The sequence below is a fragment of the Myodes glareolus genome, chromosome 9, assembly GCF_982192425.1.
Source record: "Myodes glareolus chromosome 9, mMyoGla1.1, whole genome shotgun sequence".
NCBI classification, from domain to species: domain Eukaryota; kingdom Metazoa; phylum Chordata; class Mammalia; order Rodentia; family Cricetidae; genus Myodes; species Myodes glareolus.
Genome location: NC_142034.1, coordinates 24,084,083 through 24,110,291, shown reverse-complemented (window position 1 = coordinate 24,110,291; position 26,209 = coordinate 24,084,083). Strand labels below are relative to the sequence as shown.

Sequence of the window (26,209 nt, the reverse complement as noted above, 5' to 3'; positions counted from 1 at the left end):
ATAGCACTCAATAGTCACAGGAGCCACAAGGATCTTTATTTACAAATGAACCAAGAGGGACTCCCCCTCATGAGTTATAAAAATAAATTTATATACACACTGTGGCCCTACAAAGTCCCTCCTTGGAGTTCAGCTACTGCTAGAATTGGTGCAACCAGCTGAGTGGTGGTGGCGCACGCCTTTAATCCCAGGACTCAGGAGGCAGAGGCAGTCAGAGCTCTGTGAGTTCGAGGCCAGCCTGGTCTATAGAGGGAGTTCCAGGACAGCCAGAGTTACTACATAGAGAACCCGTCTCAAAAAAAACAACAAAACAAAACAAAAACAAAAACAAAAGACAAAAAAAGCAAACAAACAAAGAATTGGGGGGATCATCAGGACTGCTCACAGTCTTTGAGTACTGGTCGAAAGGACAGAAAATCACGGAAGGAACTGGGAGATGTGGTAGGACACGGTGAGTAGAGGGCAAGAATCGCAGAGGACTCCAGACTGAGAAAGCATCCTTGCATCACTGGATGGGGCAGCCTGGGCTCATCCTCACTCTCCCTGCTGGGTTGCTGGGGCTGAGAGCCCTCCAGGCCACTCCAAGCTCCTCAGAGGGCAGCGATAGCTTTGGCAGCCACTTGCCGACCCAGGGGCAGGCTGAGGTCTGTGATGGCCAGTACTACCTTGGGGCTGGACATGGCAGACACCTTTACCAGTTCTGATACCTGCCACAAAAGATGAACACAGGTAGCTCCTGGGTGTGACCTCCCAGGAGAAAGTCCTCCCTCCCTCCTCTGAGGTTACCCCAGCTCCCCCATGGGACACTCACAGTAGTGAAGGGCATGAACTGCAGAATGCTGCCCCTGCTGTCCTGTTCCAGGCAGTCCACACACTCCTCCATGAACCACTGCACAAACTGGGTGTGGGGGCCAGCCGTGCGTGAGCCCAGGATGGAGGAAATGAGCAGGAACAGGTTGGCTGTGCAGAGGGAAACAAGATAGCTGAGTTCTAGAACAAGTCAGATGAGGAAGAAGGGGACCAAGGAGGGGAAGGGGTAGTAAGAGCTCACATAGGAAGGCTAAGGGCAGCAGGCACAGCGGAAGACGGAGGAAACGGGGCAGTCAGCAGTGAGGGAGCAGGAGGCATGTGGAAATGGAGCAGGCTATCAGGGGCCCAGAGGAACCCTCTGGTAGATGCCTCCCTGCCTCTGACGAGAGGGTTCCTTCTAGCTCAGTCTGCAGGTAGTGCAGCTGGCAGGACTTACCCAGGACTCGGTTTAGAGGGTCCCTCATGTTGACTGTGTGGAGCTGGGAAGCTGAGAGGGAGCTATTCATGGAGCGGTCAGCTGTGGAGAGGCAGAGAGCAGAGAGGGGCTGCGTAAGGTCTGGTTCTAGGGGAACCTTTCCTGTCCCCGGCCATCAGGGAGGCTGGCACATGTGGGGCACAGCAGACCCTGAATCTGGAGAATAGATGGGGAGGGTAGCCCTGCTGAGCACCATTAGAGGCCAATCCTGGTACTCTGTGTGGTTGAAGCTGTCCATCCTACTCAAAGTTTATTTTAAAGATACACGATCTATTTGCTAAGGGCCTGGCTAAGGTTGGAGGTGACCAATCAGCATCTTTCCTTTGCACAAGCATGTGGCTGGCTCCCTGGTCCCTAAAAGGCTAAAGAGAAACTTCTAGGTTCAGGAAAAACTCTGAAAACAGGAAAACATGGATGCCATACAAGATTTGGCAGAAGGAACTCTGCCAGCAAGGGAAGGATGACAAGGCTGCCCTCTGCCCAGAGAGTAGGAAGGGGGAGGGCAGCCCCAGGTCACAGCCTGGTGGAGCCTGTTCTCAGCCACAGGGCATGTCTCTGGGTTAGAAGGAAGGCAGAGTGAGTGAGTCAATGGTACACGCTGTGTCAAGATAGAGAACTCACTGTGTCTTGTCATCCTTTAGCTGGTGACAAGAGAGAGATAACTGTGGGACTGGGAGGGGCCTTGAAGGAGAGCTTTCAGGTCCTATGGAGAGTGGCAACCCTGTCCCCACCAGTAGGCACCAAAGCATCCACTAGGTGACAGAGCTGCTAGCTCCTGCCACACCACACTGACAGCCAAAGACTGCCGCCAGCTGGAAACCAAGGCAGGTCCCTAGGGAAGAGTGGGTCCTAGAAAGCCCGTGACCTCCCAAGTGCTCACTGGGACTCGACAGAATGTTGGCGTCATCCTCGTTGGAGCTCAGGAGTCGCATAAGCTTCGAAGGTTGCATGTCTTCCACGGGGAAGAGGCTGATGTAGTCCTAGGGGTGGGGAATCACTATCACACACCCAACCTCCCAAGTCTCCAAGGACTGGAGAGGGCTGGAAGTCAGATCTGAGTGGAGAGGAGTGAGCTTCCTAGTCCTTGATTGGCAACCCCAGCGGTGACCCTTCCCACACCCCAATCTCTGCCCTAGTGTGCAGAAAGGACCCTTATCAAGGCTACTCAGGGGCCCACTCAAGCCACTCCCCCAGATCCTGACCAAACACGCTGACCTCAGCCCCACCCTCTGCCTGGGAAGGCAGCTCTCGGCTAGAAATAATCAGAAAATGTTTGCTGAATAAAAATATGACCGAGGCAGCAGGCCTACCTCAATGTCTTCCCTGTGCCTTTTCTTCTGGCGGGAGGACGCCTGTCCCTTGTGGGTGGAGTAGGAACTCAGGGCACACCACACAGCTAGTCTGGGGAAGGGGTTCAGAAAAAAAGCATCGTTGAGAGGGTCCCGAAAGAGCTGTGTGTGCTCACGCTCAACGGGCTCTTTCCACCACCGCTTGGCAGCCCCAGCCACAGCCTAGCTTCCTGAGGGGGCTTCAGGGCTGGGGTGCCTGGATCTGGGTCCTAGATGCCTGGCTTAAGGGGGGAACACCAGGAAGGCTCTAGAGAGAATCCTACTTGGCTAGTGCAGTGCCAGGAGGGTCCATAAGGCTGTGCCACTTGGAGGAGTCAGTAAGCAGGCCGGGCAGGATGTGGCCCAGCAGGACCAGGGTCACTTGCTGCATGTCCAGGCAGAAGATGGAGTACAGAAGCTGTACTGCCCTCAGTGTGTGCTCCTTGCGAGTCTCCTTCAGCAGCTCCTGAGCAGTGGGCAAGCAGCGGCTGAGGTACTGCACACCTGAACCCTAGGGTTCTCATACTTTGGTCATCTCTACAGCCAAAGCTGCTATCAACCCCAACTTGAAGGTGCTTCTCTGAAATGAGGCCCCTACCTCTGTCTCCCCAAGGGACAACCCAGCTTCCAGCAACCTCTCCAAGAAGCCTGGCCTCTCCCACCCGCAGACATCCACAGCCCCAGTCTACACAGCTGTCCTCATCCAAGTACCTTGATGAGGTTGTTGCAGAACCAGTAGACGCCGCCCATGTGCAGCAGGGTGTCGAGAATGTGGATGGAGCGGCTGTCCACCCAGCCTCTCTCCAGTACCTTGGCAAAGATGTCCGTCAGTACCTCCTTGATAGGGCGCTTGGGAGGAAGCAGGTTCCAGTAGGGCATCGTGTCCACACCCGTGGATGGAAACTTGATCTGTGTGGCTGTCTGCTGAAGCACGTCCGCACACATGTGTTCCAAGATTGAGTTCATAATCACCACCCTGGGGGGCAAGGAGGATTCATGCAGGCATTACCCCCAGAATTAGGTTACGGAAACATGGCTGAGGAATTAGACCCACTAACACCAGGGGAAGACATGACGATATAACCTACTACTGACGGGGAACTTACCTGCTGGGCATGAAGCCTAAAAGAGGCAAAGGGCAGGGATTTTCTTCTCTTACAGGTTCCATTGATCTATTCAGATTTTCTGTTCCTCCCTCTCCCCTTCCAACTTCTCCCAACCCCCAGGCCTGAGCTCTGCCAAATCAGAGTCATAAATAAGTACAATCACTTCCCCCTGAGCTGAGTACTTGAGGGCAGGGGTCCCGCCCAGCCTTGGCCTCCTCCCAAAGTAAACTGTAACTTCCAGGAGGAGCCCTTGGGCCGTCCCCAGAACTTTTCCCGGCCCTGGGTAGCGGGGCAAAGTGTTCATAGCCAGGAAAATGCCGAGGAACATCTGCGGCTATGAGGGTGGCGGGGGTCTGGGCTGTCTGGCGCGAAGGGACACTGAAGCTACTAGAGCCCTCTGCCACCTGCATAAGAGAGCCCGGATTCCACTGCATATGTGCATGGATGCGTGCGTGCGTGCGTGCATGCCTGCGTGCATGTGTGTGTGTGTGTGTGTGTACATGTGCATACGCATATACACGCTTGAGATGGATGATGTCAAAGCCAATGTTCCACAGGCAAGGGGAGATGTGACCTTACAGGCCCTCCCCAAACCTGGTTTCAACTGTGTTTCCTTCCACATGTTGCTCAGAAACCATCCAAGCAGCTACCTGTGAGTTGTCTCAGCACCACACTCAGAGCGGTGCTCCCTGAGTGCCCCTTGAGTGCAGAAGGGTGACCAGGAGGGACACACACATTCAATGTCACTCAGCCTCAGATCTCTGAGTTTAGGGTCAGCCTTGTCTACAGAACAAGCTCTAGGACAGCCAGGGCTACATAGAGAAACCCTGTCTCAAAAAATTCATCCTCACCCACACCCCCTCCTCCCCCGCCACCAAAAAAGGGGAGGCAGGAAATCCTGCCTCATGGTAGAATATGAATGATTTTGAGGAAAGTACGCTGAGTAAAGTCATGAGAAGGCAGGTATTATGTAATTCTAGTATGATGAAGTATCTAGTGTAGACAAACTCAGAGAGACTGAGAGAAGGGGGTTGGACAATGCTTACTGGGTAAAAGGCCCAGATATACAAAATGAAAAACGTCTGGAGGTCTATTTCACAATTCCAGCAGATCCCATACACTGAACGACACACATAAACACAGCTGAAAGGGTAAGTTTTCTATTACGTGCTTCTTGCCACATTTAAAAACCAACAGCCAAACAACTTAACAGTGGAGTGAATGATCCAGCTGAACTCGGAGAGGCGGAAGTCCCTCAAGAGCCAGTACTCGACATGGTCACCAGGACAGCTGGGGATGGGGGAGGGCAGCTATAAAACTGCAGATGGCTCAGAGTTCCTCGACAGTGACACAGCCACCTAAGCCCTTTGCTCTTCCACCTCAGCTTAGTTTCCTGGAACTTGGAGTCACTGAGGACAGACGTCAAGCAGCCTGGGGTCTGTATTTCCCACACAGGGAGGTACAGGATTAAAACACTCCCGATGCAGAGACGCACACCAAAAATCTGCTGAGCCAGGCGAATGACTACATGCATGGGTAAGAATGGGAGGAAGTGGTGGGGACAGGGGAAAAGTGAGTGGCAGTCCAACTACCCTGAATGTGCACCAGCTCAGCTGCTAAGAAGGTGGGCTGGGCAGAAGCCGACGGAAGTGGCTTGGTGAGTTGCTACCTTGGGAAGGTAAAGGCTGACAGCACCGGAGTGGGATGCGCAACCCTGGAGGTGCTGACTCCTCACGACACACCTGCAGGGGCCGGGAAGGGCGGGGCAGGTACTGACCTCTCATTGTAGAACTGCAGGGTGTTCTCACTGTACAGTGGCCCTGCCAACTGGCGGATCATCTGGAGCGACTTCTCACGCTCATCCAGCCCCAGCATCCGGACATGGGCCACAAGCCAAGCCACAGCACACACCGCAAGACTGCATACCTTTCCCTTGATATTATCGGTGATTTTCTGTGGGGAGCAGGAGAATGACTGAGGGACGCTCTGCCTCCCCCTGGCCATCACTCCCAAGGCCTCTAGGGGTGGCTGGGGATCACATGTAAAATCTCAAGGTACATTCCATACCTCTGCAACACAAATTTGATTTTCTAAAAGATAACCGGGAAGAAGGAAGTGGCTAAGACAAGGATTCTAAGACTAATACCAAAACACGATCTCCGGCTTGAGGATTGATTTGCATGCAAAATAACAAGCTCTCAATGACTGGCCCTATGTCTCAGGCAAGAGAAGCTCAAGTAAAGGTGAAGCTACCTGGATGGACTCAAAGGCCAGAACCCCATTCTCCCAGGCATTGAGGATCTCCAAAATGGCCGCGGAAATGCTCAGGCAGGCTTCATGCCATTTCATCTGTCTACAGAGAGGGTGGGGTAGGATGAACATCACTACAAGGGAGCTGGAGACAGGATGTAGGGAGAGGGTTTTGGAATGCCCCCCTTACTACCCTGAGGTCAGCCCTAGGTCACTAACACTAGCTTCATCTCTGAGGAGTTGTTGAGCAAGGCCACCAAGGACTCTACTTTGGTGGAGTCCGGTCGGAAACAAGGGTGATCTGGATTCAAAATCTTGCCCTCCTCAGGCATGCAAGTCTGCATCCAGGTCTCAAAGAAGGGGACTTCTTCTCCTGAGCTTGCTTCGGAGAGAATCACCTGGATAAGACAGAGAGGCACTGGCTGAGAGAGGAGGGCGTGGCTCCTGCCAGAGTTGAGCCAGGGACTGGGCCCCAGTATCCTCCTCCATTGCCTTTCCCTTTTCCAAGGACAAATCTGTCCGGGGAGGCAGACAGGGAGTTGTGCTGCCACCTAGTGGTCAGTATGAATGTGTCACCAGAGGACTTGGGATGCTGGATACCCACTGACGTAGGAGGCACCTGCTGGCTTGGGAGATCAATGGAGGCAAGGGTAACGTAAGGGAGTTACTGACCATTTCCCTCCTCTTTGTCCCACTCAGGTGGTGACTCTTAATGGCACCAGCTCTCATCTCACTCACCTCTGAGCCATAGGTCTGGGCCACGTGGCACAGCATGAGGAAGGAGATGTCAAAGAGCAAGGCACGAACAGAAGCTGTTTTTGCTGTGGGAAAGGCAAGAACACCAACCTCTCAGCCCGGGGCAGGGGCCCCAAGCCCTGTCCAGATGAGGAGGTGCTGGGGACAGAAGGCCTCGTGCATAGCAGGCAGGCATGGAGGCTACACCCCAGCTCAGGATTTCCCGGAGGAAGGTCAGAGACCAAGTGGGTCCTTCAAAGCTCTGAGGCTCAGAATCCTTTTCTTGGGTTTTACTGAGAACATCATCCCTTCCTTGGAGTTCAAAATTTCCAGAACCCAAACCCATCTGAGATGGTACAGGTGGAGAGAGGTGGGGTGGCTTTGGCAGTGTTACCCCTCTCTCTGGATGAGCAAAGGTGGCCCTTCCCGCCCTCCCCACCTCAGTGCAGACGAGATCTGCAGAGGCACGCAAACTTACTGCTCTCTCCGCTGCCATGGGTAGTGAACTCATTCAGACTGCGGGAGAAACACAAACAGGTGGCGTTACCCAGGACAAGAGCGAGTGACAGGAGTGGGGGTGACTAGAGTCTGAACTATAGGCTAAATCAAAAAGTGTTACAATTACAGAAGAATATGGTGGCTCACATCTACGCTCCCAGCACAGAAGGGACTAAGACATGGAACGCTTGAGGGCAGTCTGGGCTACACATTGAGACACCGCTGCAAAAGATTTATAAGACTCCCAAAATGGAACCATGTTCCACTTGTCAAACTCTAGGTAACCCCCTGCAAAACAACAGAATTTAAGAACCCTGTATTAGCTGGGTAGTGGTAGCACACGCCTTTAATCCCAGCACTTGGGAGTCAGAGCGGGGGAGATCTCTGTGAGTTTGAGGCCAGCCTGGTCTACAGAGTGAGTTCCAGGCAGCCAGGGATACACAGAGAAACCCTGTCTTGGAAACAAAACAAAACAAAAAAGGATCCTGCTGAGGCCAAAAGAGGGTGCTGGATCCCAAAACTAGATTCAACAGGCAGTTGTGAACTGTCATGTGGGTTCTGCAAACTGAACCAAGGTCCCAGCCAGTGCTCTTAACCACTGAGCCATCTCTTCAATCCGATGCCTCATTATCGTATCAGCCATCTTTATTTCATCCCCGGCTAAAGAGCTCTCTGAGTCAAATGAACCTTCTGTCATGGTTTCTAGTTAGAATGCTTTGCCCCGGCCTGTATACCTCAAGAGAGCCAGATCCCCAGGCACCCCCTCCCTTCAAACACCCTCCCATTCCACATGAGGGCACAGCTCTCCTCACTTGATGAATTTTCGGGCAAAGGATTTAAGCTTCCCAGTGGCGGCAGCAGCAGCCAGCAGCAAGTCCAGGCTCTTCCCAGACAGCATGTGTCCCAGTACTCCCAGTAACCCCTCTGGGGACTTGGAGTGGTCCGCATCCATTGTCTGGGGACAGGACAGAAAGTCAGCGAAGGACACTGAAGACCCCCAGACACAGCCTAGCCACACTTTCTCTCTGTATGTGCCCCCTGACAGGCATACTGCACCTTTACAGTAACCTGTCACTTCCTGGTCCCAACAGGACAATCGCTGCAGAAATCTCTGCTCACTGCGAGCTCTGGGCTCAGCTACACTGGGGTGGGGGGAGGATCTGGCTGGGAGCTTCCCTTCTGTATCTTCATGGGGTGGTGTCTGTAGTCACCAACCCCAGCACTTAAGACACAGCGTAAGGGCAACTAACGCCAGCTTTCAGTGGCCTCCTCCTTTTTCCACTCCCGAAAGAGCCCAGCATAGAAGCCAGACAGCAGAGCGACCTGTGGCCCGGTTTACTTACCTGGAAGCAGAAAAAGGCTGAAAGAAGAGGGAGTCCACGGCAGGTGCACATACCTTGAGGATGTTCGTGACGGTGGGCTCTGCCCGGAGGATCAGCCCAGGGTTGGGCTGGATGTTGGCATTTTCTGACGATTTTAGCTGGGGGTCCCGATCTGCAGTGCTATGGACACAACCAGAGAAGAAAATAGAAACAAAGAAGATTCTTATTCTTCTGGAAACAGATCTCACACTGAAGCCCAAGGTGACCTTGAACTCAAGGTAATCCTCCTGCTTTAGCTTTTCAAGAATAAAAATCATAGGTGTGAGCTACCATACATGGCTAAGAAAAATATCTTGACAGTCTCTAATCCACTAGGTGTGATGACTTGCACCTTTAATCTCAAGCCACTCAAGTGGAAGCAGGTGGACCTCTGCATTTGAAGCCAGCCAGAGCTACATAATCAGACTCTGCCTTTTAAGAAAGAAATTCTCTCATCCAACCTCAGAAACGAAAGCACAAGAAACCTGGGGCTGGAAGTGTAACTCAGTCCCCCAGCATCTGCCTCAAATGCACAATGCTCTGAGCTTAACCCTTAGCAAAAAAAACAAAGACTCTTTTGAGTTGGGATGAAGTTTATGACTGAAAGCGTACCCAATATCACGATCATTTCCATCTGTCGTTATCATTACACCCATCCTTTAAGATGAAAGGGAGACTAAGGCTTTCTCTTTGTCTTTTGCTCACAAACGAGGGTGAGTCAGAGAGCAGCAGCTCCAAGTATGAAACTCTGCTCCATGGTCCTGCTCCCTGGCCCCAGGATGGTCTCAGTCACTGCTACTCCGACTTCAAAGAGGAAGGGAAAGACACCAGAAACCAGTCTGGCAAGGGAGAGGGAGATCAAGGGGCCCCAGGCAGCCCAAGGGGCTCACAACATACCGCTTGCCCACAAGGATGGCAAAGTTGACTTCGGACAGAAGCCCCTGCTTGTTACACTCTTGGAGCAGGAAGTTTGTGCAGTCACAACTGTGAGGGAAAGCCAAAGGACGAAATGAGCAGAGAGCTGGAGACAAGGGGTACAAGGTCTGCACAGTCTCCCCACTCCTTCACGGTGAGGAAAACTCAAACACCCAAAGGAAGAAAGGCTCTTGGTGTTAGCACCTATGAGCCTGCTGCCTCCCACCCATTCCTGCAGCTTCCTGCAGCCCATCTGACACAGAGAGCAGGGAAGGACCTGGAACACCTTCCAGCAAAGCAGGTGAACCAGGGCTCATACTTGCAGCGCTGGTCAGCTTTGTCCAACAAGGGCGTGAGCTTCAGCAGGAACTCAAAAGCAGAGTTGACATCCTCAGTGAAGTCCTGCAAAGATTCAGAAACTCCCTCCTGGGTCCTACATCATCCAGTCCCCCCGCCCCCCAGCCCAGCCTGAGTGCAGGCTCACATCAACACCTTGCTCAGCAAGCAAGGAAGCAGGCTGCGACCCCACTAGCCCCAGGAACCAGGAGGGGAGATGGAGGCACCACTCTCCACATGGTTATGCTGCAGGTGATCTTGCCTGCTGGGGCGGAAGGCAAGCAGCCTCGGCCACCACAGGGGTCTAGGGCATGTGCAAGGAAGAACACTGATGCTCACAGGAACACAGAGCTTTCCTCTGGGCACAATACACTACCACTCAGCCGCAGCCTAAAAGACCCACCCTTAGCTGGGTGGTGGTGGTGCACGCCTTTAATCCCAGAACTTGGGAAACAGAAGCAGGTGGATCTCTGTGAGTTTGAGGCTAGGCTAGTCTACAGAATGAATTCCAGAACTAGGGCTACAGGGGAAAAAACCCTGTCTTAAAAAAAGAAAGAAAGGAAAAAAAAAAAAGAGAGACCCACCCACAAATGTCCATCCTTATCTGCTCCCGTACCCTCATCTTATTCTCTAACTCACCTTTTCCCCATGAAGATATTTCTTCACTTTCACCAAAACCTGTGGAATCTAGGACATGAAGGAGGAAAGGAGGAAGATCAATGTCCTTTCTCTGCCTCTCAGCACAGGACACGCCCCATTCCCCCCGCTGTGGGCACTGGAGTAGCAGCTGACAGTGCCCATGGGTACTCAAGCACTTGCCGCCACCTGGCCTACAGGACATGGGATCTCCCATTTCTGCCACCTCAACAAGGGAAGAGCCGTGGTTCAGAGGGGGTCAGGGCCGCTTCCCTGGCTCTCCTAGCTGCCCTGAACTAATCTGATTAAGGATGAGCTGGACAAACAGCAGAGCCCCTGGGAGCTAAACCAGTGAGACATAGAGAAAACAGTCAGGTGGGGCCTGCGCTGGAAACTCAGCAGCTTGGACTAAATGCCAGGAGGGGACACCCGGGGCAAAGGTCCAGCAAGCTGCTGCTTCTCTTTGTTTGTCCCATGTCACCAAGTACCTTGAGATAGGTGAAAGCTGTCCACTTCAGCTCCTGCGTACCCTCGGGGGACTCAATGAGTCCCACAAAGCAGGCTTTCCAGATTTCCAGGACAAAAAGAGGGGTGGGGATATGCTGTGGAGAGACCACGAAGGAGGTGTGAGGGGTTGCCCAGATCCCGGCTCCCTCCCAGAGGCTCTAGGGACTGGCTGGTCTGACTACACAGCAGGGTTCCAGCGCCAGTGCTCAGAACCAGGATTGTGAGGTCAGATGACAAAAATGCAGGACTAGCATCTGTTCCACTAAGGAATCAAGAGGAAACTGATTCCTCTCAAGTACCAGGCTCCTCCCTCCTGCCCTAAATGGCCACCCACCTTGCTTGGCCACACCCACCTGCATGCGCTTCACCATCATCAGCTGCTCCACCAGGGGCTGCATCTCCCCAGTCAGGTTCATTGTGCCCTCAAGCAAGATCAGCGCATGGATGGTGGGGAAGCCAGTCTTGTGCAGCTGCTCTGAGTGCACGGACAGCATGGTGGGGATACTAAAGAGACAGACAGACACACAGGGGCAGCTTAGGGACTGAAGAGACCACGTACCCCACCTTTCCATCTTCCCCAGAAACCTAACCTCCTGATAAGAGTGCCACACTGCTCAGCCTGGCTCCGGAGCTGGGGGTTGCTGAGATTGGCCAGGATCTCCCCGAGCTTCAAAAGACAATGTTCAATGGCAGTCCAGGAGGCTGGCGGGGAAGGAGCAAGGCAGAAACATGATGTGAAGGAGAAGTGGGGCATGGCCAAAAACTCTGCAACCCTGGGCCCATGAAACCACACAGCAAGGCTTTCTCTGAGAAGGATGTGGAGGCAGGGTCCTGAGGGCAGCATGCACTGTTTCTACAAGGGGAACAGGCAACATGGGACAGAGCACCCTAGAAACCATAGCAAGGGCCTGACTTCCAGGGACTATCCATACACGGCAATGGGGTGGGGTAGAGTCCAGTGGCCAGGCAGGGACAGAGGCCACCCTGGAAGGCCAGTCTCACAGCAGCAATCAGGTCCGCTCTAGGGAAGCTAGCTCTAAACACCCTGCCAACATAGCTTGGGTATCTGCTCTCTTAACAGCATGCCCAACTGATCCAGCCCACTGGCTTCACTTCTAAATGCCCACACTCATGGCCACAGCACACTCGGCGTTTAATTGCTAGTCACTTATCCTAGTTACAGCTCCAAAGGTCAGATGATGAATGATGGCACCAGCTAGCCAATTAACCTCCATGTAGCACAGAGGTAAGAAAGAGACAACCAAGACCTGAGGTCCATTAAGTATTCATCTACTTTTCTACCAATAAACATTTATCAAGTGCTCCAGAAGGCAAAGGCACTGCCAACACTAACAAGAAACAGACGAAGAAAAACTGTCAGTGCAACCCATTCTGACACAGTGATCGCTCTTCTGTGGACTTTTCCCTGGGGAAACAATTGAGAGGTAAATAGAGACTAATCCCCTAACAAGCTCTCCAACTGAGCCCTGAAGACATGGGTGTCACCCACTGTAGCATCCATGTCAATGGAAAACAGGAGACCCTTAGGTGGCCTTAGCCACTGGGGCTCAAGCAAGACTGGGGCCTCAGGCCTCAGTTGCTGAAAACCTTCCCTCCCATAGATCTGCCTGTTCTCAGGCTCTGGAAGGGTCTAACTCTTAACATCAGAACTAGAGTTAAGAGGTAACAGTCCTGACAGACAGGCACTGAGTTTAACCGAATGTTCAGGTCACACCTGCGTCATCTGCTTCTAGATGAGTAACATGGAGATAGACAAGAGCAGGCGACATGCCTGTCTCGTCCTTGAATGTCCTCCAGGTGCATGGCATTCGAGTCTTACTCCCCACCAGTGTGTAAGCTTGCTGAGGGCAGGGACCCTGCCACATGCTCCTTTGGTAGCCCTCCCTCCCCCACCTCCAGCATCTGGCACAGTGCTGGGCACACAAGAATGCTCAGTAAATACCTGTTGGTTGATTGGCTCGGGTGCCACCCTGCCCAAGTCCCTGGGATGTATGCAATGCTTATGGGGAGAGAAAAAAGGAAGTGGGATGATTTCGGATCCTTCTAGAAAGAAGTGGGATGGCATCCTGCCTCTCCCCTCTCAATCAAAGGACCAGCCATAGAAGCAGCAGCAGGCAGGGCGCAGGGGGGGTCAGGGGACGTACAGGCCTCCTCTAGTTTGGCGATGTGTAGCAGAGCTCGGTTCTTGGTGCTGCTGAGGGTCTTTTCCAGGCACTGCAGGCACAAGGCTAGCTGCTTTTCCCCAGTGGCTGAAGTGGCAGCCTCCAGTCCTTCCTGGAGCCGCTCTGCAGAAGCTGCTGTACAACGCAGCAGCCAGTGGAGGGCGCTAAGAAGCGCTCGGCACAACCCGATGCATTCCTCTGCTTTGCCGTGGCAACTACCCAGAAAAGGATGAAAATTTGTATCTATTCCAAAAGCTGAAATCCAAGCCACACCAATGTTCCCCCAGAGTCTCTGGCACTCCCCTACAAGGGGACAGAGTTGGAAAGTTGGCAGTATCCTGCGTAAGCCACCTAGTCCAGCTAGCTTCCACTAGACAAGATTTTAAACCTGCTCTTCCTAAAAGAGAAGTGAGGAATGGATAGAGAAGCTGGGGCGGGCAGGTGGAGAGAAGAAACATGGGAACCCGCAGCTGGTCTCAAACCTGTCTTCTAGACTATGGGACTCAGTACTGAAAGAACAATGAAATGTTCTAAGCTTCCTCACCCATCTCTTACCTGAGTCGGTCACAAAACATGTCCATGATATCCAGCAAAGCCTGGACACACAGGTCCCGGGAAAAGTCATCAAACTGGGGAAAGAACAAGGGAGAGGCTACAACATTGCCTAGTCAACCCCAAGTCTCACAAGCAACAGCTGTGTGCGCAGGTCTACTTCTCCTCCCTCCAGCCACTGGCTGAAGACTAGCATCCTCTCCACGTGGAAGTGAGTTCCCAATTCCCAGGACCTCCTCTCTCCAGGGGAAGCCTACCATGCCAGGCAGAGGCATCAGGGGGACACATGAGCAGGTGGTGGGCCTTGTCTGTGCTACAGGACCTCTGTTCCCTCCCACACAGCTCCTCAGTGGCCATGGCCCTTACCTTACTGATAGCTGTGAGTACGGACGAGTAGGATACCATCTAGAGGGAGAGACAAGGCAGTCAGACAGGCATCCACTGGAGGGGCAAACACTGATGCGTAAATCAAACGCCACAGCTCTGAATCGCCAGCCCCTTCTAGAGGCTTCCTTAGCTCACGAAGAGACACAATTATGCTATCTGTTGTCTTTGTTCCTGTTTCTATCAAACTCACTGAAAATGGCATCCACACAAGAGAGAGGACTTTCAAGGACTCAAAGGTACTGTTTTGCCTTCTGATGCTGTTCCTTGCCAAAAAGAAACAAGGTTTAGTTGGCCACTAGTGGGCAGAAGAGCCACCAAGAGTGAAGGCAATGTTGCTTTATTTCTATAACCTTTTTGTGTAGCGGGGAGGGGCCCAAACTTAGCTTCATTCCAGCTAGGTAGGGCTGACAAGTGATTCTGCTGAACTGAAGATACACTTGGTGGTCAGTGCCGGACTAGCGTGTGCCCTAAATTCAGTCAGAAGCACAGAGGTGGTGTGTGCACACGTGTACTAGTCCTGAGCCTCTGCACTAACTAGCTTCATTCGTACTTCTGTCAAGAAGACAGAGGTTGCAGCTGAGCAAGAAAGTGCCTGGAGTACTTACCTTGGTGAGCAAGACCCAGGGTTCAAGCTCCTGTACCAGTGACCTTGAAGGACACAGTGATAGCCCCATAGTCCCAGTTATGTGGGAGGCTAAGACCAGAGAAGCACTGAGCCTCTAAGCTTGAGGTCAGTCTGAACATCATAGCAAAACCCTGAGTCAACAATAAAGGGGTATGTGTGATCTTATTTGGGCAAAGAGGAGTGGCAAACATCTACACAGCCTTCACTCGATCAGGGGATCACTTTATTCAACGAATGCCATATCCTGATGTTTACAGAATGAATAAATTAAAACACACCCTCATATTAGCCACTTCCTGAAGCTGCTGCCAAAGCTATACTAACAAAAGGTAATTAAAATGGCAGACACCTGTAAAGCCAGCGCTCAAGACTGCTGTAAAGGTCAAAGACAGCCTGGGCTACATAGTACAGTAAGACCCAGGCTTAAAAACCAAAACCAAAATAATTTAAAATGTTGGTTCCTGGTGCTGGGTGTGTAGGTCAATGACGGAGTACTTGCCTAACATGTTCAAGGGCTTGGTTTCATCACAATACTGCAGAATAAATAAATAATTTATTTTTTAAAGTCATTTTTAAATTTATATTTGATGTGTAAGGGTGTTTAGTCTGCATAGTCTGCATGTATATCTGTGTCATATCCATGCACTGCCCTGTAAGTCGAAAGGAGGATGGGATCCCCTACAACTGGAAGAAGTGGCCAGTTTCCTTTCTTTCTTTTTTTTTAAGATAGGGTTTTCTGTATAGCCTTGGCTGTCCTAGAATTCCCTAAAATTCACAATGTAGACCAGACCAGGCTAGTCTCAAGCTCACAGAGATCTGCCTCTGCCTCCCAAGTACTGGGATTAAAAGCATGTGCCACCATGCCTGGCCTGTGGCCAGTGTTTTTAACCTCTGAGCCGTCTTTCTGGCCCACAAATGAATTTCAATTCCTCCGGCATACTATTCTCAATTCAAGCGCTGGTGGCCACAGCGCCATTCAGCACAGAAGGAGCACTTTCTTTACTGGGGAAATCATATTGGGCCAGGTTGCTCCAAAGCTTCTTCTAGACACAAAGAAGTGTCACAGAGTTTGGTGATATGCTCAGTGGTGAGAGCATGGACTCAGACTGAAGCTGAAGGTCCTAGCTGCCTCCCCCAGCACTGAAAAACACAAAGATAAATAAAAAGGCGGGGAATTTTTCACATGCACACACACAGAGCTTACGTATGATATAAATTTTAGACACCTGAATTAAAAACATATGGCTGGGTGTGGTAGTGCACGTCTTTAGTCCCAGCACTTGGGAGGCAGAACTATGTGAGTTTGAGACCAGCCTGGTCTACAAGAGTGAGTTCCAGGACAGGCAGGGTTACACAGAGAAACCCTGTCTTAAGAAACAAACAAAATGCATAAATACATACATCCTCATTGTGAGACTTCTCAAAACCATAATGTATTTGTAAACAACGAGAGACGACTCAGTGGGTAAAGACTCTTGCTGCCAAACTTAATGACTTGAGTTCAACCCCCAGGACCCAAAAGCTGGAAGAACTGATTCCTACCGGTCTGTCTTCCGCCCTCCACACATGCACCCTGGCACACATATGCCCCTTCCCCGAGGTGCCGCCCTCCACACAGGCACCCTGGCACACATATGCCCCTTCCCCGAGGTGCCGCCCTCCACACAGGCACCCTGGCACACATATGCCCCTTCCCCGAGGTGCCGCCCTCCACACAGGCACCCTGGCACACATATGCCCCTTCCCCGAGGTGCACAAGCAACAGCCTTCAAAGTTATTTCATCATGAGATCTCATTTAACTGGTACTCCAAGATACATTTTTATAAATTCTGCCTAGACAGTAAATTCACTGCAGACAGATATAATATTAAATTCCTCTGTTTCCCTAGCAGCAGGCCTAGGGCCTTGTCCTTAGGAAGTTTTCATTGCTTCAGGTAACTGAATGATATCAAGGAGATGCAGTCTGAAAATTTTTTACCTTGCAACATATTTGTTAGTAAAATATATTCGTCACAATAGACAATCAGTTTGAAAGAAATAATTTGTTCTGAGTGAATTTAAACTCTTAGCTCAGCAGGTTGAGCTGTATGTAGCCCCGTGGTTGAGTGCACGAGGCCCTGGGTTCAGTCCTCAGCAGTGCAAGTAACAACAATCATGCGCTTGCAGAGTGTGGGTAAGTCACCTGGGCAGACTGGGTCAGACGTTTTAAACCATAACTCGTGGATGAACAAGAGCAAAATACAGACAATTAGCATTCCGAGCCATCGGCAGCAGGACACACTGCGACGCTGAAGCCAGTGTCTGACAGTAATCAGACCGCTGGGAGCTTGCCTGGGCAGAATGACCATGCCCTTCCAGGCTGGTGTTTGTTTATTTATAACCATGTCCCCATAGAGAAAGCTTGGAGAAGAACTGAGTTTTGCTGGATGCCAACCTGTAGGGGGAGCTGGATGGTGCAACTTAAAAATCTGGACCCCACACCAAGGAGAGAAACTCCCAACTGTGTATGTATGCTCTTAGCAAGGCCGTTAGTCAAAATGAATTAATGGCCTTCATTAATTCTGATGGTAAATTCTGTATATTTCTTCCAAGTATATCAGTTTAGGGCTGCTCTGGACACACCTGAAAGCACTTACCACACGGTGACCTGCTTCTCCCAGGAGCACGTAAGTCCATTCCAGACTTAACAATTCTACCAACTAGATATGCTCAGAGCTGACACAAGACCTCGAGGCTCGAGGTTGGCGTCTGCAAGTGTGGCTAGCCCAGGGTGACCTTGCAGCTGTCTAATCCTCTTGCTCTTCTTCATATTCAACACCCCCAACCACTCCTAAGTGTCCTCTCCCGGCTCAGCACTGGACCAAAGAGCCTCTTAACCCCGAAGGAAGAATACATTACTAATTTTGCACAGCACTTGACAGGCCACGTACATTCTCTGCAGCCTTTCTCTTGCTTGCCATTCTCGTCAGTTATACGTTATTATACATCCTAAGAGTCTTCTATTTTAGAGAGAGCTTCCCACAGACTCCACATTCCCATTTAACCACCTTCTCTGTTCTCTCCAGACATGGAGTTCGCTACTGTCTCTACCTCCGCACCCTCTGCTTGCTCTTCACATTGTAATCACTTCTGTCCTGACCCCTGCATGAATCTTTGCATACAGTCATCAACAAACTCTTGCTGTTAAACCTATGGGCTCACTTTTGATGGAGCCCAGCTTCCTGGCAGTAGGTGACATCATCGAACACACACCTGACTTTCAACCTTTCTTTCCTTAGCACATTAAATGTTCTTTATGGCTTCTTCTCTACTCTCTTCGGATTGTTTCTTACATGTGCTCTTGACATATGATTAGGTGCTGAGGAATTTGTCACGGTCCACTTCTCTTGCCCACATTCCCCGAGCAATGCCGTCACGACCGCATCCTCCGTTACTATCCGAGTCTGACCACTGGCTAGGATCTGTCCCCACAGATGACTATGCTGACGGGCTGGCTCCCAGCTAGCGGATTAATCGATATGTGGACTCATAAATGACTGGAAGGGAGTGGAAACTTCCAGAGGTGGGGTCTAGCTGGAGGAAGAGAGGCACATTTCTGAGAGGCTGTACTTGTCCCCAGCCTCCTCCTAGCTACCAAGTGAGCAATCCCTGGGCACCCTTCTACCTGCTATTCGGCCTCATCACTGCCTAGAAATGACAAAGCTGGCCAGTTGTAGCCCATACAAACCCTTCTTTCCTTTGGTGGCTTATCTCCAGAATCAGTCACAACAGAAAGTGACCACACATTTCTAAACCAACAGCTCCCATCTAGACTCCTAAATTCTAGGCAAAAATCTACCTCCTGACCGTCTCCTCAGACAGTCCACACGGGCTCCGTGAACGTAACAAGGCTGGAATCATCTGCTGCCCTCACTCACATCCTAACCCTAACAACCACACCATTCTGGTTCTTTCTCCTCATGATGCTGTAAGCCATCAAGCATCCCTCACTCCCCTCAAGTTAGCAGGTTTGGCAGCAGAAACTTAGCAAAGAGGCTCATGCCTGAAATCCTGGTACTTAGGTCGGGGATGACACAGTAAGAGCAAGGCCTGGGCCACATTCCACCAGTCTAAAAAAAAAGAGGAGGGGAAAAAAAGAACAACAAAACAAAAACAGAAAAAGCTGGACAGTGGTGGCACACACCTTTAATCCCAGCACTCAGGAGGCAGAGGCGGGGAGGTCTCTGTGAGTTCGAGGCCGAGGCCGGTCTAGTCTACAGAATGAGTTCCAGGAAAACCACAACTACCTATCTAAAAAAAAAAAAAAAATCAAAAACCAACCAAACAAACAAAAAAAAAACCAAACAAACAAACAAAAGAAAGACAGCAAAACCAACCACAGTAATCACAACAGCAGGGGCAGGGACAGAGCACTTTGCTAACATGTACAAGGTCCTGGGTTTGATTCCCGGCATAACATACAAGACAAACAACAAACAGTAAAGGACTTGTGCAAGAAAGGACAAATATTTCAGGCCTTGTCTATAAGCGAAGCCATGACAAAAGCTGGTCTATTCAATAAAGGTGAATGAACAGCTGCTCATCTACTTGAGAAAATAAATTGAAATGATTTATAAAAAGAAATACAGAAAATAAAGTCAAGTGTTGGCAGAAATGAGCTGGGTGTGGTGGTGCATGCTTTAATCCCAGGACTTGGGAGGCTAAAGCAGGCCCAGCTTCGTGAGAGTGTCCCCCAAAACAAAACCAAATAAACAACCACAAAAATAAATAATAAGTAAACAATGCAGAAGTCAGGAGTAGTAGGTCACACCTATAATCCCAGCACTTGGAGAATGAGGCAAGAAGACCACTGCAAGCTCCAGGCAGCCTGGGTCACCACGTTGTGAGACTCTGCCCCCGCCCTTCAAATAAAAAGAAAGCAAATGGGGCTGGAGAGATGGCTCAGAGGTTAAGAGGACTGGCTGCTCTTCCAGAGGTTCTGAGTTCAATTCCCAGCAACCACATGGTGGCTCACAACCATCTGTAATGAGATCTGGTGCCCTCTTCTGGTGTGCGGGCATACATGGAGGCAGAATGTTATATACATAAGAAATAAATAAATAAATCTTTAAATAAAAAAAAAAAGAAAGCAAATGCTAGAAAAATTTTCAATTTTCTGGCAGCGGTGGTATACACCTTTAATCTCAGCACTTGGGAGGTAGAGGCAGGATCATCTCAATTGAGTTTGAGGTCAGCCTGGTCTGAAAAGCAAGTTCCAGGACAGTCAGAACTGCTACAAAGAGAAACCCTGTATCAAAAATCAAAACAAAAGAAAAAAAATTAATGTATATAATAAAGATGACAACACTGGGGCTGGAGAAATGGCTCACCAGTTAAGAGCCCTAGTTCCTCCTCCAGATGATCTAGCTTTGACCCTCCTTACCCATATGATAGCTCACAACTCTAGCTTCAAGGGATTTAATGCCCTCTTCTGGTCTCAAAAGGCACCCACATATTGGTATATACATGCACATATACACACCACACACGCAAATAAAAATAACCTGAGATCTGGCAATGGTTACTTATGCTTTTAATCTCAGAGTTCCATAACAGCCAAGCCAAGGCTTATACAGAGAAAATCTGTCTCGAAAGACCAAAAAATAAAAGATTGTATCCAGCATTGGCGAAGGGCTAGGGGAATACTACCAAATATAATGGAGAAGGGCTGGAGGAAAGCTTACTGGTAGAGTGCGTGCCTAACACGTGCAAGGTGAGGGTTCAATCCCCAGCCATGAACAACAACAAACACACTATGGGGGTAGGGGTGTAAAGTGATAGAATCTTCTTTTTGTTTGTGGTTTTTTTGAGACAGGGTTTCTCTGTATAATAACATTAGCTGTCCTAGAACTCACCTTGTAAACTAGGCTGGTCTCAAACTCAAAGATCCCCGTGTCTATCTCCTAAATGCTGGGATTAAAAGTACATGCCAACACTACCAAGCCAGAAATTACATTTTAAAGTATTTATCTCAGAGATATTTTCCCAGATATGCAGGTAAATGTGTAAAAGATGCGTTTCATGGTACAATGATTACTGTGGTAAAACAAATTATAAGCAACTTAAATTATATTAAGCAGGGAACATTATACAACACACATACAAATTGTTTTCCTCGTGTGCATAGTGTGTGTGCATATGCATGTGTGTATTCCTATGTGTGCTGCTATCCATGCATGTATGTGCACACGCATGTGGAGGCCTGAGGCTGAGGTCCAGCAACAGCTCACCACCTGACTCCTTTATGCAGGATCTTTCAAGTGAACTCGTAACTCACTGATAAGGTTCAGCTAGCTGGCCTATTATTAGCTCAGGACATGGCAGTTCTGCCCTCCAAGCGCTGGAATTACAGGCAGGCTGCCATGCTCACCCAGCATTTCCTTGGGTTCTGGGGATCTGAACTCCAGTTCTCATACTTCTTTATCCACTGAGCACTCTCTGCCAATAAAAACCTTACAACCCTATTTCTTGTTCTAAAACTCCCTCGGTGACGACTCGCCACTGTAGGATAAAGTCCACACTTCTCCGATTGTCACGGGGTCCGTATTATCTGATCTCTACTTCTCAAAATCACTTTCCTTCAGGAGTCACGGTAATTTACAAATGTAATCCCCCCACGTTTGGGAGGCTAAGGCAGAAGGGTTGCCGTGAGTATAATGCCAGGCTGAACTAAAGAGTGAGATCCTGTCTCAAAAAAAAACAAATTGAAATACACTACTTTCCTTGAAGTCCTAGCCAGCAGATCTCAAGGTATGATTCAAGGAACCCTCAGAGTTCCCAAAACCATTTTAGAGGGACTGGAAGCCCCGCTATGGTTAAAACAAGGCCGTGCAGATGATTCAGCAGATAAAGGTACCTGCTGCTGCCAAGCCTGACACTCAAGTTTGATACCTAAGACCACATGGTTGAAGGAGATAATCAACTCCCAAAAGCTGTCCTCTGACTTCCATGTGTATGTGATGGCACATACGCACATACACACACACACACACACACACACACACACACACACACAAAATAAAAGTAGAAGAATGGGGTTTTTTTTGGTTTTTCGAGGCAGTGTTTTTCTGTGTATCTCTGGCTGTCTTGGAACTCACTCTGTAGACCAGGCCGGCCTTGCACTCTTAGAGATTGGCCTGCCTCTGCCTCTTGAGAGTTGAGATTAAAGACTTGCACCACCACCGCCTGGCTGTCAAAGAATTTAAAAATATTACTAAGGTATAATTTATGTTCTCACTCACATTTTCTCATAGCTGTGCAGTGGAGTGTCCCAGAGAGTTGATGATGCGTAATGATATAGTATAGTTAAATGTGGCAAGAACTAGATTATCTGTGTAACTCAGCTACACAGTTCCAAAAGGACCATTTCATGATGCTGCGAACATTGTGTGCAATGCTCCAAAGCTGCAGCACAGCTGTAATCTAGCAGCCGGAGGGCTGAGGCCAATCTGGACTACACAGGGAGAGTGTCTCAAAACAAACAATTATGCATTGGTAAAAAATCCACTCAAAGTACAAAACGGCCATTGGGGTGTATTCAGGTGGTAGAGCACTCACCTAGTACGTCTGAGTTCCTAGACTGGATCCCCAACACAAGAAATAAAAGTGCAAGAGAGACCAAAGGATTGAATGTAACTTTGTACAAAGTCACCAATAATGGTGCTCATAGTACCTGTTAAGTTTAGTATAGTAACAAAGAACAAACCAGGCGTGATGGTGCTCACCTTTAGTTCCAGCACTTGGAAAGCAGAGATAGGTAGACCTCTGATTCGAGGCCAGCCTGGCTACAGAGTGAGTTTCAGGACAGCCAGAGCTTGACGGAAGAGACCTTGTCTCAAGAAAAAAAAAAGTAACAAAGAACATCCATTTCTGAAAGCTTACTAAAATACCTCTTCCGCATGCTGGCAGACAGTTTGGAGATTGTGTGTGTTTGTGCACATGCATGATAACCCAACCCCTGACTTCTGACTGCAACACAGGCACGAAGGCCTGCATGTTCACATGCACACATCTACACACAAACAATGCTAATAAAGAAAAGTTAAATCTAGGGGCTGGAGAGATAGCTCAGAGGTTAAGAACATTGCCTGTTCTTCCAAAGGTCCTGAGTTCAATTCCCAGCAACCACATGGTGGCTCATAACCATCTCATAATGGGGTCTAGTGCCCTCTTCTGGCCTGCAGGCATACCCGTAGACAGACTATTGTATACATAATAAACAAACAAACAAACAAACAAATAAATTTTTTTTAAAAAAAAGAAAAGTTAAATCTATTGTTAAAGTAATTCTCCCTTGCAGGGCATTCGTGGCGTACGCCTTTAATCCCAGCATTCAAGAGGCAGAGGTAGAGGCTGGCCTGGCAGATTTCTGAGTTCAAGTCCACCTGGTTTACAGAGTGAGTTCCTGTACAGCCAGGGCAAAACAGAGAAACCCTATCTTGAAAAACCATTAAAAAATTATTCCTTTTCAAATCAAATGTTTGACATGTGAAATCAGATTTTTACTATATGTCAAGACAGACAGCCTCATTGCAGGCATTGAATGAAGAAGCTCGTGGGAGAATTTAGCAGTATTAAGTAAGACATTACACAGATTGGCAAAACTAAAATAATGTCAATTTCCTCACTAGTTTGGAAAATACAGTTATTTTCATTGTTACTATTTTTTCATTTTGTTTTGCTTTGGGGTTTTTTGTTTTTTATTTGTTGCTGTTGTTGTTGTTTGAGAAAATTTCTCCATGTAGCCCTGGCTGTTCTAGAACTTACTATGTAGACCAGGCTGGCCTCAGACTCACAGAGTTCACCTTTTCTGCTTCCTGGGTGCTGGGATTGAAGGTGTGTCTGGTCTTTTACTGTTATTTTAAAATTTACACCTCTCAAGCTGGGCGGTGGTGGCACATGCCTTTAATCCCAGCACTCTAGAGGCAGAGGCAGAGGCAGATGGATCTCTGTGAGTCTGAGGCCAACCTGGTCTACAAAGAACAGGCTCCAAAGTCACAGAGAAATCCGGTTTCAAAAAACAAATAAAAAAATGTATACTCTCTCTCTGAGGTTGACCTCAAACTCATTAGATGTCCACAGATAACCTTGAACTTCTGACCTTCTTCCCGCTGGGATTAGGGACACACTATACCAGAACCTTGGTTCCCACCTTTAATCTCAGAATTTGAGGCAGAGGCCTAAACATGGTTACATGACATACTTGTAGGCAAAACACCTATACACATTAAGTAATAAAATGAATAATCTTTTTAAAAAAAAAAAATCTCTTCCTCTAGAACACCTCTCCTGGCTGCTCAGACAGGAGCAGGGATCGTGTCCAAACCCTCCTTCCATCATTTCCATATTCTGTCCTAACCATACCACAAATCCATCCTATCAATGATTAGCGAGCCTGCATCACTTTCTACATTCCCTGTGTGCTAGGACCAAATTCCCAAGGCCTGCTATTGTCTGAAATACTGGGGTAGGGCTACAGCTCAAAGAAAGAACGCTTGCCTAGCACATCGGGGTCTCAGGCTGGTTTATCAGCGACTACCCACTCCCAAACTATGGGAAGTAGTAGCAGAAAAATCAGGAATTTAAGTCCAACCTGGGCTACATAAGACACTGTCTCAAAAATAGAAACAAGGGGTTGCTAAGAAGGCTCGGTGGGTAAAGGTGCTTGGCATACAACCCTGCTGACATGAGTTCAAATCCCCAGAGAATCTACATGAAGGTGGGAAGAACAGACTCGACTCCACAAAATTGTCTTCTTACTTCTACATGCATTCTGTGGCACACATGCCCCCCACTCCATAATTATATAAATTTTAAAAGCTTTAACTGTAAATGATTATATGGAGAGAGCAAAAGAATGTAATAATGTTCATCACAAAATGAAGAGCTAACTTTGTAAGAAAACAAGCCTAAACTGAAAACTGTTCTCCTGGTGTTTTACCTTCAAATGCCTGGGGATGGGAAGGTTTACCTGGGAACTGATGGCGTACTTCAGGTAGGACAGGATGAGAGGATTTGGGGAAGGTCCAATCATGGCCTGCTCCAGGAGTGCGTCTGTACAGGAAATTAAAGAAAGACTGAGTGGTAACATCTTTCCTGGGTCTACCCCTCCCTCTATCCCTCCCACCCGTCCTTCCCCATTGCACTGGAGACCTGCTAGGTTGAGAATGTCCCAGGTGGCCCCTCTCGGGAAGAATTTCTTCATGTTGATTGCCCATTGGTAGTCGCTCCATCGCTCTTTCCAGGCTTGCAAAATGGCTTGCTTCAGGTTCACCACCTTCATGTTTTCACTCCAAGGAGGCGAGACCGGTGGCGAGGCGGGAGTTTAAAAATGGAGCCAGAGGAGAGATGGAGCTCTGAGGAAAAGAATAAAGGAGAGATAAACCGAAGGGAAATTCTGGAAGACTTAAACAAGACAGAAAAACTAAAAGTAGAAATGGAAGCGGCAAGGCAGAGATTCTATCACCCTCTCCCCTTCTGAATAATCTTTCCTTGAATTGGGACAGAAGGTGTGTCAAAGGGGCTCAAAGCCCTGAAGAGAGCTGGAAGGGGTTAAGCCCGCTCCGGTTGCCTAACTTCGCTCCCTTCGCCCTAGCTGTGTCCCCCACCACTACCACCCCAACTCCTATATGTACCCATCCCACATTTCCTCTACCTTCCTCAGCCCTGAAGCTGTAATTCTCCCTCTTCTTTCATTCACCATTTCCCCAAATTTAAGCCTACCGGAAAACCGAGTTCTACGTCGTAGGCAGCGCCATTTTGGCACCTTTTAAAGAATTCATTTACGATTGGTCCGCGGTAACAGACACCGACCAATAGAAACGTAGGAAGAGGCAAGTCCTTCTGGGAATTGTAGTTCCTTAAGATTTATCTACACCTACCTCCCCACTCCCTCACCTCCCCACCCCCCTCACCCCCCCACCCCCCCACCCCCCCCCACCCCCCCACCCCCCCCCCCACCCCTCCACCCCCGGCCAAGCAAGCAAAAGGATCAATTGGTTCTGTTGGTTTTTCTACGAGATTACCCAAAAAGCTGAGGAGTTAGTACCAGGAGACTCAGTGCCCAGGGAAGAAACCCTCTGTCTCTCAATGTTGATACTCTGGTTATTCCCCAGTAAGTAGGCCAATGGGTGGCTTCTGTTGGGTTTTTTGTTCTCCAAAGCCCCTGTTGCCACCACAGTTTTCATTTCACATTTCTGTTCCAAAAGGGACACTGAGCTGTAGCTAGGTGCACAGAACCACCATTTCACCCCTAAATCTGACAGTGCTCCCAGGATCCCCTGATTCTGAATATTGTTTATATATGAAGAAAAGTAAGGAAAAAACTGAAGCTGGGGGGTGGTGCTCCACACCTTTAATCCCAGCACTCGGGAGGCAGAGGCAGGCGGATCTCTTGAGTCTGTGGCCAGCCTGGTCTACAGAGTGAGCTCCAGGACAGCCAGGGCTACACAGAGAAACCCTGTCTC

General features: G+C 49.3%; 1 protein-coding gene and 1 non-coding gene across 4 annotated transcripts; both read right to left on the bottom strand.

The window, feature by feature from the left end:
• Positions 1-14: 14 nt before the first annotated feature.
• Positions 15-25,521, bottom strand: Med24 (mediator complex subunit 24). 3 transcript variants are annotated; one of them, XM_087910025.1, is made up of 27 exons: positions 25,467-25,521; positions 24,897-25,099; positions 24,715-24,797; positions 14,059-14,097; positions 13,696-13,769; positions 13,123-13,355; positions 12,921-12,977; positions 11,548-11,659; positions 11,311-11,461; positions 10,939-11,052; positions 10,454-10,501; positions 9,798-9,880; positions 9,461-9,547; positions 8,599-8,704; positions 8,015-8,157; positions 7,183-7,220; positions 6,708-6,790; positions 6,189-6,367; positions 5,973-6,072; positions 5,497-5,672; positions 3,325-3,589; positions 2,898-3,079; positions 2,596-2,686; positions 2,166-2,265; positions 1,247-1,327; positions 812-960; positions 15-707 (listed from the first exon to the last, which is right to left on the bottom strand). In XM_087910025.1, the coding sequence occupies exons 2-27, from the start codon at positions 25,024-25,026 to the stop codon at positions 591-593; spliced, it is 3,021 nt and encodes a 1,006-aa protein (XP_087766151.1). In that variant the 5' UTR covers positions 25,027-25,099; positions 25,467-25,521; the 3' UTR covers positions 15-590. The 3 variants fall into 3 exon arrangements, with proteins under 3 accessions (XP_087766151.1, XP_087766150.1, XP_087766152.1); XM_087910024.1 differs by having other exon boundaries at positions 25,399-25,507; XM_087910026.1 differs by lacking the exon at positions 12,921-12,977 and having other exon boundaries at positions 25,399-25,507.
• Positions 6,923-7,026, bottom strand: LOC125411058 (small nucleolar RNA SNORD124). The gene has a single exon (XR_007235233.1). It is a non-coding gene; the product is annotated as a small nucleolar RNA SNORD124 (small nucleolar RNA).
• Positions 25,522-26,209: the final 688 nt, after the last annotated feature.